This window comes from Lithobates pipiens, unplaced genomic scaffold (assembly GCF_037356315.1).
Source record: "Lithobates pipiens isolate NorthernLeopardFrog02 unplaced genomic scaffold, aLitPip1_a1.2 Scaffold_22, whole genome shotgun sequence".
NCBI classification, from domain to species: domain Eukaryota; kingdom Metazoa; phylum Chordata; class Amphibia; order Anura; family Ranidae; genus Lithobates; species Lithobates pipiens.
In genome coordinates, this window is record NW_027507784.1 from 166570722 (window position 1) to 166584033 (window position 13312).

The 13312-nt window shown below is 45.3% G+C and overlaps 1 protein-coding gene across 1 annotated transcript in view; it reads right to left on the bottom strand.

The window, feature by feature from the left end:
• The window catches only part of LOC143924327 (neurobeachin-like protein 1), a 305361-nt gene that overhangs the window by 48007 nt on the left and 244042 nt on the right, over positions 1–13312 (bottom strand). Inside the window, exons 32-34 of the mRNA XM_077448578.1 lie at positions 8092–8397; positions 6669–6818; positions 1678–1835 (exon numbers count right to left, since the gene is read on the bottom strand). Of these exons, the coding sequence (XP_077304704.1) occupies positions 1678–1835; positions 6669–6818; positions 8092–8397 (614 nt within the window). The remainder of the gene's footprint in view (positions 1–1677; positions 1836–6668; positions 6819–8091; positions 8398–13312) is intronic.

A 13312-nucleotide genomic window follows, 5' to 3' on the forward strand; every position in this document is an offset into this window, starting at 1 on the left:
CAGTACCATGTGATATGGTTACAGGGCATTGTTAAAAGTAGTGCATGCACTACATTTGATGGAATCCAGTGTGATTTCAGCTCATTCAAATGAATGGGTTGAAAATCGCATTGCACTGAATGGAACAGGAATCTCACAGCAACACTGACCATGTTCCTGTGCGATTCCATGTGGGAACTGGCACTAACAGTTGATTTCCAAGTATGTACTGTATACATTGATCCAGACTGGAGCAATGTAAGTATGCATAGTCTTCATCTGTGGGAACCCTGCGAAAGCTGTAAATCACTGCAGTAGGCTCTGCTACCTCAGTGATCACAACAGTCTTCCAGGTCCATACCAAACAGCTGCCCTGCTGCACAGTACCCAAAGGGAGTCCTGCTCTACATGGGCATCAAAGAACGCCTTGCACTTTTCTTAATAAATGCAAGGCATTCTCTGATTGGACATGGTGGAGGGGGAGCGGTGGATCGGATTCACCTAATCCATCAGGGAACACCTTGCTTTCAATTGAAGGAAATGCAAGGGGTTCTCTAAATGGTGCCTGTGGCCAAGCGAACAATCCCCTGTGTTCACTAAGCAGTAGGGCAGCTGCTCACCATGGGACCTGGAAAGCAATGGCAATTACTATAGTAGCAGAAAATACTACAATAATTTCCAGCTTTCACAAGGATCCCAAAGGTTTGGCAAGCTGGAGCAATGTAACTCTGCTATAAAATCCATACCTGGAATTCAGCTTTAAGGCTGTTCCAGGAGGTTTAGACAGTGAGATTAAATAGATTTAGAAATGAGCTATCCTGCTGTATCCTCCTAACACCATGCTGGAACCACATATTCCAACTGATAACTGCAATGTTTTGCAGAGAATCAGAGGTAATGTATATTGGTTTCGGTATAGATTTTCATTTGCTATATGCATCTCAGAAATTCAGATTTTTTTTCCTTTAGGGCTCTTTTACACTGGTGGACGCCGTCAGCAGATCTGCCTTCTCGATGGGGAATCGGTCTGCTGATCCCCCCCTAAGCAGGTGAACAACAGGTCTGTGTCCATCCTGCTGATGCAGAGCAGACACAGACACAGCCTGCTTTCTTCTATAGGTGTTTGGATGTAAACGGACCACCTATTCATTTACATCTGAATGTCATCCGATCCAATCTGCCAGACTGATGGGGAAAGGATCCCCCATCCGTTTTTAGCGGATAGAACTGGATTTCGGTGAATGTAAACAGACACATGTTCGTTTACATCCACTGCTTTATAGAAGGGAACGAATGGTCCGATCGGGCCTGCTGAAAAACTGACAGGTGGACCCGATTGGTCTGCCTGTGTAAAAGTGGCTTTAAACAAAAGGTGTGTAACATTTTGAGAGTCATGAAATGCTGCTGCATAGAGAATAACGCCTGTGGTTGTATGGATCTGGTAAAGAAAATAATGGTAATTACACAATGACCAAGCAAAGCCACCTGACACTGCTTCCTAAACCAGTCTTGAGGGATTGGTTATAGGTCATAATTTCCAGATCTCCTCACGGAATCATATATGACATTACTAGTGTGCTGCTTCATACACACTGATGATCACAGCTGTGTATGTTTTCGGAAGTTTAGAACACATGATCTCTGTGTGGTTGAGAACCAAAGTTGGGAAACATTGTAAACAAATGGCATAAAACTGACCTTTCTTTCCAGGGGCCTCGCTCACAGGTGAAGTATCTTTGAGCAGCTTTCCACTGTCTTAAAGTGGCTGTACACTGGCTGTTCATTTGTTTCAGCATATTGTTGTAGCGCAAGTTCTCCTGACGGGCCTTCCTGTTAAATGGCTCCAGAAAAAACTCCTGAGTAGTAAAACAGCAGTGTTAAGACAAAATTGTTCTTAAAGAAGAACTATGGTCAAAATGAAAACAATCAATATATTGTGTAACTATACAGTCTGTTATACAGTCCGTTTTGCAAAAAAAACTGTAAGGATTTTGAGATCTCTGTTAAAAAATATCTCATCTCAAAAATATCTTTTGAGATATCTACCTTGTCCCCTGCAGCTCAAAGCTCTCATGTTCACTTCCTTTATCCTTGTGCGATGTGGGAACCAGCGCGATTACAGCGCCGTTTCTCGCTTCGCATCTCTCTCGCAGGCAGTTCGCATTGTCCTCTGTGAACCGCTGCGGGTGTCAATACATTGTTAATGACACCCTCAGATCTGTTCACAGATCACAGTGCGAACAGTGAATTTGCACAGGAATCAGATCACATAGGTGAGAACACCTATGCGATCCGATTTCAGTATGGGGGAAAAAAAGTCCCTGCACCTTTTTTGTGCAAATTCAATGCGAGTTCAGCCATACAACTGTATGGCTGAACTCGCATTGCACAAACATTGCATGCAATCGGCCCTGCAGTGCAGGTGCGAATCACATGCTATGTCTGTGTTCGCACAAATGTGAACCTAGGCTTAATGAGGAGACAACGGTGCTTCCTCTGTTTCTAACCTTGCGTGCTGCCTCTCTGAAGAGACTACAGCGTGCCGTCCTGAGGGGGAGGTGCTCCTCCAGTCCATGGAAAGCTCTGGCATTTCATTCTCCCCAGAAGTCCTGAAGATGCTCCGCCAACTGCCCCCTCATGTTCAGCCAGTGAAGCCCCGCCTACTCCTGCCTATGTCTCGCCTTTGCCCGCCCACTGCTCTGTGTATATAGGCTGCTCCCAGCTTTGCTTCTGTTAGTTTACCAATTAACAGACGAGAAAATAGAATTAATATAAAAATATTTGTGCAAACTAACATGCAGGTAAAAACAGGCCTCATGCCCACGGGTGTTTTTACTGCCGCTTTTAAGAGCGTTTTTTGAAGCTTAAAAATGCCTCTCCATGTTAGCCTAGGGCCACATGCCCACCGAGGCATTATTGAGCTGTAAATGGCATAGGCGTTTTTAAGCTCTAAAACAAAACCCAGGACCAGCACATTCCGAGGCTGCAGCGCCAGAGCTGTAAAAACGCCAGACATTGCTAAAAGCTGTTAAATGTGGCTTAACGCTGTATACAGAGCATTAAGCCTCGTCAGGCTTCTTTACTTCTATTCAAAATCAATGGTTCCCTAAGGGATCCCACTGATTTGAATAGACGTTACACCAGAAATCGGATCAAGATGATCCGACTTGCGGCACGACTTTGTGTGCTGAGGATTTTGAAGGGAAACCCCGCCAAAAACCCCGCCAAAAACGAAAAAAATAATTGGTGTGGGGTTCTCCCCCAGGACGATACCAGATCCTTATCCAAGCACGTAGCCCTGTAGGTCAGGAAAGGGGGAAGTTAGGTGGCCCCCCACATCCCTGGACCATACCAGGCCACATGCCCTCAACAAGGGGGAGTGGGTACTTTGGGGCAGGGGGGGCCCTGCGCCCCGCCACCCCAAAGCACCTTGTCCCCATGTTGATGAGGACAAGGGCCGCTTCCTGACAACCCCTGGCCGTTGGTTGTCGGTGTCTGCAGGCGGGGGGCTTATTGGAATCTGGATCCTGGCCCCCCACTCTATGTGAATGACTATGGGGTACATTGTACCCTTACCCATTTACCTAAAAAAAAGTGTTAAAAATAAACACAGTACACAGATTTTTAAAGTATTTTTTTAAGGAAGCTCCAGCGTCTCCTCCGATTTCTTCTCCCCTATCTGGTGATGTCTTCTCCCTCTTCTGGCGTCATCTTTTTCCTCTTCTGGCGACGTCCTTCACCCTCTCCGGTTCTTCTCCTCTCTGTGTCTTTTCACTCTTTTGCCGGGTCTTCTCCCTATGTTGACTTGACGTGATCTCCCGGTGTAATGCTGGGTCCGCCGTGTGCAATGATTTATATTGGCATGGGGTGGGGCCACCCGCTGATGTCAACAGGAGGCCCCATCCATTGTGACGTCATTGCCCGGTGCATTTTGGGGCGATGACGTCACAAGGGGGCGGGGGCTTATGGATGAGGTCAGTAGGTCATTGCACACGGCGGACCCAGCATTACACCGGGAGATCACGTCAAGTCAACATTGGAAGAAGAGCAGAGGGAGAAGACCCGGCGAAAAAGCAAGAAGACAGTGCAGAGAGGAGAAGGACCGACAGAGGGAGAAGACGTTGCCAGAAGAGGGAAAAGAGCCGGAGAGGTGAGAAGAAATTGGAAGAGACAACAGAGCTGCCTAAATAAAATACTTTAAAAACCTGTGTTTATTTTTGACATTTTTATTTTAGGTAAATTTGTAGGGGCACAATTTACCCCATACACATTCACATAGGGTAGGGGGCCAAGATCTGGGGGCCCCCTTGTTAAAGGGGGCTTACAGATTCCGATAAGCCCCCATGCCTGCAGACCCCAACAACCAATGGCTAGGGTTGTCGGGAAGAGGCCCTTATCCTCATCAACATGGGGACAAGGTGCTTTGGGGTGGGGGAGGCGCAGGGTCCCCCGTGCCCCAAAGCACCCACCCCCTGTGTTGAGGGCATGTGGCCTGGTATGGTCCAGGAGGGGGGGGGGGGGCGCTCGCTTGTTCTCCCCCTTTCCTGACCTACCAGGCTGCGTGCTTGGTTTAGGGTCTGGTATGGATCTTGGGGGGACACCTATGCCATTTTTTGGGCATAGGTGAAACGCGGCTGAAAGCTAGTGTGGCTAAACATGCATTGACGTCAATGCAAGACACTGATAAAAATCAAGTTTTTAACGCCGCTTTTTTCCTTGTGACGGTACTAGCTTTATATATATATATATATAGATATATATAGATATATATATATCTTTTTATATCATCTGTGGGCATGAGGCCTTATAATGAAGATATTTTTAAAAAATATAGAACACAGATTTTTATTTAAAAAAAATATATAAGATATTACAGTTAAAAAACCTTGTACTGTTTTACACAGCACACACCCAGCTATTGATTGGCAGATGGGTGTGTGTTATATAAAATTGACTGAGCATGATAAAAGGCATGAGGACTCATGGGAATTGTAGTTCCCTGTGAGAGATGCAGATTCTAGCACAGTGGAAGGAAAGGACATGCTAGCTCTGCTGAACTCCTCCCACCATCACTAGCATTATACAGCAGAGGAGGACTTTTGGAAGGAAAATAATAGTTTTAGTTATTATGTTTATTACCACGTGTAACTTTCAGGTATTTATATGAGGATTTACTAAAATGTGTATGTTGCCTGCAAAGATGTCTTTTCTTTACAACAACCACTATGTAACTATGTTTTACAAATATTAATCCAAAGTAAAAAAACAAAAACAAAAAAATAGGTTCAAGTCAAAATAATCTAGCAGAACTTAAATATCAGTTATGGGTGCACTGACCCTTTAAACAAAATACCTTAAAGTGATTGTAAAGTCTTGTTTTTTTTTTTTTTATAAAATACCAAACAAGTTATACTTACCTGCTTACCTGCCCTGTGAAGTGGTTTTGCACAGGGGAGCCCAAATCCTCCTTTTCTGGGGTCCCTGGCTGGAGCTCCTGGTCCCTCCTTCCTGTTGAGTACCCCCACAACAAGTAGCTTGCTATGGGGGCACCTGAGCCAAGCTGCAGCTCTGTGTATTCTTTCAGACAAGGAGCTGTGGTTCGCTCCTGCCCATCTCTCTCCTGATTGACTGAGTTTGATTGACAGAAGCAGGAGCTAACCAAGAGGGAAAGTCTCAGATACCTGTGGTACTCATGGACATCACTGGATAGAGAGGGGGAGCTGGTGGGGGCTGCTACACACAGAAGGTTTTTTATCTTAATCCATAGAATGCAACAGAATAAAAAACCTTCTGACTTTACAATAACTTTAGAAAGCTCAGTAGAGAGGGAGCCCAGACATTCATGTTGCAGTAATAATCAAGGTACATTATCTAAATAGTCAGAGAAAGGTTTTGCAAACTCTGCCACAAAAAGGGGTTGATTTACGAACTGAAAATAGGCTGATCACTTTGCAAGGGTAGTTGCAGTTTGCAAGAGAATTCTTAGCAGAGCCTAATGAACAAGGTGAAGCTCAGCTGATTTTAATCACCCATATTGTGCAAGCAATGTTATTATTTTTTTCCTTGCACGTGATTGGGTATTTTTTGCAAAGTGAAACTTCACCACATTCATTAGGCTCTGAGGCAAATTATTTTGCAAGTGCAACTTCCCTTGCAAAGTGAGCTGCCTATTTGCCTTTAGTAAATCAGCTCCAAAATATTTTAGAGCTAGAAAGAAAATAAAGGATAGAAATTGTTATATAATTGTATATCCCACCCTAGGGCTTTCGATATCTCACCCTAGAGCCTCCAATTATTTAAAAGAATGCAAATTCTAACTTACCCCACAGTCTGAAACAATCTGTTCAATTAACTAAGTAATAGGCGGACGTAGAACACTATCTATGTTATCCTCTACTCTCTGAATTTCCTATATTGTTACCCTTCCCTTCCCAATGTTATTCCCTTACTTATAGTTGTACAGGCCAACTAGTGGCTCAATGTGGTGACCTCCCAGACCTACAGCGTGAACCCATTTGGGGTAGGCTGGATTGGGCCATCAAGATTTGAATGAAGCCTATTTTATATACCTTTACAATGTTTTTTCATCACAATGATATGTACCATTTGCAACAATCTTAATTGTTATGCTCTCTTTTGATAAAATAAAAACATTATGGATAAAAAATGTTTTTTTATATAAAAGCTACCTGAAATTTCAGCTTGCTTTCACCACGCTCCCTTTCCCGTTTGTGCATATTCACCATGAGAGCCTCATGACATTCTTTCCAGTAAAGTGCCATCTGCTCATGACTTTTGCTGAATGTATCCACTTCATATTGTTTCATGTATGGTATAATCTATTGAGAGAAAACACAATCAGACCTCTGGAATATACTCTATGTTTAGCCTACAGGAGGAGGCCAGTTAATAACAACATTCTTCCACAACCTGTACCTGTTCTCTTTTACACGCAGGGTGTCTGTACCTGTTCTCTGTCACACGCAGGCTGTCTGTACCTGTTCTCTGTCACACGCAGGGTGTCTGTACCTGTTCTCTGTCACACGCAGGGTGTCTGTACCTGTTCTCTGTCACACGCAGGGTGTCTGTACCTGTTCTCTGTCACACGCAGGGTGTCTGTACCTGTTCTCTGTCACACGCAGGGTGTCTGTACCTGTTCTCTGTCACACGCAGGGTGTCTGTACCTGTTCTTTGTCACACACAGGGTGTCTGTCCCTGTTCTCTGTCCTACACAGGGTGTCTGTACCTGTTCTCTGTCATACACAGAGTGGCTGAACTCTCTCTCATACATAGGGTATCTGTACATGCTATGGATGATGAAGTAGCAAGTTCAGATGTATTTTGGGGAATTCAATAAGGCAAAGACATGCTTGCACTTGCATCACTGTATGCCAGCTTACAGTTGATCTAAATTACCACCAGCTTCCTAGTCTGTGAACTGCTGACAAAGAAAGCAAAGATCCACCACTCCAGGTCAGTCCACCGGTAGACTGCTTGCTCTCCAGGCAGGTGGGGGTTCCAGGTGCAGGCTGATTGCACAAACCAAATACATAAAAAACGAACTCTGGACAGCCGCACTCCGGATTAGATGAAAAGTGCCTTTTGTAGTGCAAAATTCTGACACGTTTCAGCGTGAAACGCGTCAGGATTTTGTTCTACGTTTTCTCCCTTTGCTGTGGTGATTCGTGTGATGTGGAGTTTTTTCATTTGAAGGAATAAAGGCACTTTTATTTTTCATCTAATCCAGAGTGCGGCTGTCCAGAGTTTGTTCGTTTTTTATGTATTCTGTGAACTGCTGACAATTGTTTATGAATCTGTTACAGCCATAGCAAGTGTTGGTTGTAAGGATGACTTGATTGTTTTACATGTGTTGGTACAGTTACCAAAACTGTTGCAAATGCTTGTTTGTAATAGGTCCAGGTAAATTTAAAGAAAGTTGTTGGGAATGCTTTGTTGAATACCTCAGAATATGTCTGTATCTGCTCCTCATTATACACAGCATGAATGTGCCTGTTCTGTTATACACAGAGTCAGATGCAGCTTACCTACACATTCTGCAATATGAACATGTTAGTAGGAAAATCAATGGCAATATAAAAAAAAAATACTTACATATTTATCTATAAAGATTCTCCATTCCTCAGAACTACAATATTCCTGGAAGTCTTCAAATAAGGAAGGGCTGCCATTAGTTATTGGAAGTGAAGGTAGATGGAGATTCATGAAAAGCAAGTAATAGATTTTAGACACCAAAGTCCTGACAATGGGAACAAGGAATGAATAGGTTTCTGATTTCTCTCGGATAGATTTGCTGAGAATCCCTTCCAGTTTCCCCAACAGAAAACAAGCCTCTTCTTGGTTCTCGATCACTTTGGTCTGCAGTAAGGTATTCAGCTTCGCTGTAGCCATAGCACATACCTATGCAAAGACATTAAAGCGTATGCATTTGCTGTCACAATTTTATGAAGTAAAAATAATAAAATAGCAAACATCATATTTCTACTAGTAAAAGGAGTGGCTAAAAAATTAAATTAAAACAAATGTTACAAACTTCAGAATAGATCCAGTATATGGTATACACATTACAAAAGTAACAAAATAGACACTGGGCAGTTTATTTATACATTTTCCTACAAGGTTCACACAACTTTCACCACAGAATAATGCATCTTGGCTGAAAGTTGTGTGAAAATAGCCCCCTAATGCTCCATACACACGATTGGAAATTCCGCCAGCAAAAGTCCGAAGAGAGCTTTTGGTCGGAGAATGCGATTGTGTGTATGCTCCATCGGACTTTTGCTGGTGGAATTTCGGCCAGCAAAAGATTGAGAACATGATTGAGCCAACAAAAGATTGAGAAATCATAAGTTTGAATTATAACTTGCCGAATCCACTTAGCAACAGTGGATTTCGAGGCTGCCTGTCCTTTTTTAGGACCTTCTGGCAGAATAAATAAGACATCAGTCTTACGAATCTGAGCAATTTTCTTTAAATAGATTTTCACTGCTCTCACTACATCAAGATAATGTAGTGATTTTTCTTCCCTGGAACATGGTTTTGGGAAAAATGATAGCCGGCAGGACAAGATCTTCATTCAGATGAAAGCCTGAAACCACTTTTGGCAAAAAGCCTGGACGAGGGAGTAACCCCACTCTGTCCTCATGAATAATCAAATATGGATCTTTACAAGAAAGAGCAGCCAATGCTGAAACCCCCCTTGCTGAGGATATAGCAACCAAAAATATCAGAAGGACTAAGGGAACATACTGTAATGGTTCAAATGGCGGTTTTTGTAACACTGACAAAACTAAATTCAAGTTCCAAGGGGTTAAAGGTGATTTAACTGGCGGATTAATCCACATCACCCCTTGCATAAAACCTCAGACTCAAGAATGCGTAGCAAGCGGTCTTTGAAATAAAACCAAAAAGGCTGAGACTTGGCCCTTAATAGTACTTAGGGCCAACTTCATCTCTACGCCCAATTGTAGAAAGGCAAGGATTCTGCCTATAATATATCTCAGAGGGTGACAACCCTTGGATTCACACCAAGAAACATAAGCTTTCCAAACTCTATAATATACAGCTCTGGAAACTGGTTCCTTGCATTGATTAAAGTTGGGATAACAGACCTGGAAAGCCCACGCTTCTTCAGAATGTGAGTTTCAATAGCCAAGCCGTTAAATTTAGGATGGAATACTGGCCCCTGCGATAGCAGGTCTGGCCTTAGTGGGAGAGGCCAAGAACTCTCCACTGCCATCTTTTCGATCTCTGCATACCATGACCTTCTGGGCCATGCTGGTGCTACCAGAATTACCGGCTTTCTTTCCAGCTTGATCCTGCAAAGAAGTTGAGGTAGCAACTGAATCAGGGGAAAAGCGTAGATAAGTGAAAACTGATCCCATGGGGTTACCAGCGCATCTGTTCCGTATGTGAGTGGATCCCTTGTTCTGGACACAAAGTTGACTAACTTCACATTGAATCTGGACGCTAGAAGATCTATGTCCAGAGTCCCCCATCTTTGGCAAACAACCGAAAACACTTCAGGGTGAAGAGACCATTCCCCTGGGAATAACTGCTGGCAACTTAGATAGTCCGCCTGCCAAATTTCTACTCCCGAAATGAAAACTGCCGATAGGGATGGGACATTCCTTTCTGCCCAAGTTAGGATATGGTTCACCTCTCTCTGAGCTGAGCTACTCTTGGTGCCCCCTTGGTGATTGATATAGGTTACAGCCATGGCATTGTCGGATTGAATCCGGACTGGACAATTCTTTAACCTGGAGTTCCAGGTTTTCAGAGCCAGATACACCACCTGAATTTCTAGGATGTTGATGGGCAGGGCTCTTTCAAGTTTTGACCCCTGTCCCTGCACAGTCGTCTCCTCTAGTACAGCTCCCCAGAGGCTGGCATCTGTCGTTACTACTTTCCAGATTATTGGTCTGAAGGATTTCCCCTTCAGCCAATTCTGGCTTAGTAACCACCAATTGAGGCTTTGAGACACTCTTGGGGACAGCCGCATTGGCAAGTGCAAAGCTTGGATTGTCTTGTTCCAAGCAGAGAGGATTCTGATTTTGCAACAGTCTTGAATGGAACTGGGCATAGGGGACTGCTTTCAAATGAAGCTACCATCTTTGCTAACAACCTCATGCAAAGGCGAATTGAAGGAAGTTCTCTGCCTTGTAAGATGGAGACCACTGACCTGATCGACTCCATTAGAAATTAGCAAATTTTTAGGAACCGATTTAAATTTTTTTAGATCCAGAATGGGCCTGACATCTCCATTCGGTTTTGGTACCGTAAACACGTTTAAATAGAAACCTTGTTCTTCTGTGGGGATCTGTATGATTACCCCTTGAGTCAATAATCGTGATAAGAGGGTTGGAGTGGCAGAGAGGTATCCAGCGCGCTTCTTATCCCCTTTAACGGAGAATGAAATTAAAGCTACTAATCTTCCTTTTAAGTAGGGATGCACCGAAATTTCGGCCACAAAACATATTGTCTGAAAATGGCCCTTTCGGCAAAAAGCCGAAAGAGAATTTCCACCGATACTGGTGCCGAAAATGGAGCGGGGCTTGTGGGGCTTGGCCCCGCCCCCTGTGCCATCCATCACGGGGGTGTCATTCTGTCTTCAGCTCTCCTCCTCCCCTCCCTCCTCACCCATGCTGCAGTCAGCCTGTGGGGTCTCGCTCTAAAGTCCCCCTCTCCACAGCAGTGGCTGCATATGTCTCCTCAGCCGATGTGTAAATCGGCTGTGCAGGAGCTGGGCACGATGTTTACTGTGAAAGTGAAAGCAAAGGAGAGGCGTCTAGCAGTGTGTTCTGTGCTCTCTGCCTCCCCCTAGAGTGCAGTACCCAGCATGGAGATTAATGTACAGAGCTGCAGCTGCCATGTGTATGTTTCTATGTGTGTGTACGCGCATGTATGTGTTATATGTGTGTTGTATGTTTATATGTGTGTATGTTTATATATGTGTGTGTGTGTGTGTGCGCGCGTTTTTATATGTGTATGTTTATATGCACTGGTGAGGCACAGGCAGGCTACATGGCGGGCACTGGTAGGCTGCTGGGCACAGTGAGGCTGCATTGATCTCCTGCAGCATGTCCGCAGTCTCTGACCAGCTCCTGTAGCATGCCTGCAGTCTCTGACCAGCTCCTGTACCATGCCTGCAGTCTCTGACCAGCTCCTGTACCATGCCTGCAGTCTCTGACCAGCTCCTGTAGCATGCCTGCAGTCTCTGACCAGCTCCTGTAGCATGCCTGCAGTCTCTGACCAGCTCCTGTAGCATGCCTGCAGTCTCTGACCAGCTCCTGTAGCATGCCTGCAGTCTCTGACCAGCTCCTGTAGCATGCCTGCAGTCTCTGACCAGCTCTTGTAGCATGCCTGCAGTCTCTGACCAGCTCCTGTAGCATGCCTGCAGTCTCTGACCAGCTCCTGTAGCATGCCTGCAGTCTCTGACCAGCTCCTGTAGCATGCCTGCAGTCTCTGACCAGCTCCTGTACCATGCCTGCAGTCTCTGACCAGCTCCTGTACCATGCCTGCAGTCTCTGACCAGCTCCTGTACCATGCCTGCAGTCTCTGACCAGCTCCTGTACCATGCCTGCAGTCTCTGACCAGCTCCTGTACCATGCCTGCAGTCTCTGACCAGCTCCTGTACCATGCCTGCAGTCTCTGACCAGCTCCTGTAGCATGCCTGCAGTCTCTGACCATCTCATGTAGCATGCCTGCAGTCTCTGACCATCTCCTGTAGCATGCCTGCCGTCTCTGACCATCTCCTGTAGCATGCCTGCAGTCTCTGACCATCTCCTGTAGCATGCCTGCAGTCTCTGACCATCTCCTGTAGCATGTCCCCAGTCTCTGACCATCTCCTGTATAAAAATATTTTTTAAAAATAGTCAATTTCGGTATCGGTTTCGGTTTTCGGGATCAAGGAAGACTTATTTTCGGTATCGGTTTCGGCACCAAAAAACCCATTCGGTGCATCCCTACTTTTAAGCCCTGCAGGGCAGAGGAAAATGCATCTTCAGTCACGTATACAGGGGCTGAAGTGTGAAAAGCAGTTGCACCACCAATTGCTTCCAATGACTCACCCTGGCTTGTCATGTCAGGTATCTCTGGAGAGGATGACAATGTGGAGGCATGGCTGGAGTTCCCAGAGCCTGGGGGTGGTTTTGGTGCCTTAGTAGTAAGCCTTGAAGCCATAGTGCAAAGCACAAAAAGCAAAGGTACCCTAAGAACTGTTCTATTTATTTGAACAATAGTAGGAAAAACAGTGGTAGCTTAGAATGATCTAATGCTAAACAATAAGTTTTATCCTGTACTGCAAATGCCTGTGTAAACCCCTCACGTGCAACAGCGCTTCTGTGTACTGTGGCAGCCTTGCTTCAGCTGCTCTGACAGACACTGTCTGTTTCCCAGAGTATCATCTTTAAAGCGGAGGTCCACCCTAAAGTGGACCTCCGCTCATCGGAACCCTCCCCCCCTCCGGCACCACAATTGGCACCTTTCAGGGGGGAGGGGGGTGCAGATACCTGTACAGTACAGGTATTCTGCACCCACTTCCGGGATAGCTCTCTGCGGAAAGGGGCGTAGATTACGCCCCTTTCCGCAAGTGCCCGCCCCTTTCCGCAAGTGCCCCGCTGCCTGCTGGGAAACACACAGATCCCAGAGGCAGCGGGGACCATCCTTATTGCGCAGCGCGATTCGCGCATGCGCAGTAGGGAACCGGGAAATGAAGCCGAAAGGCTCCATTTCCTGATTCCCATACCCAAGATGGCGGCGGCAGCACCCGACAAGACGATCTAGAGATCGGCTTCGGGTGCCGACATCGCGGGCG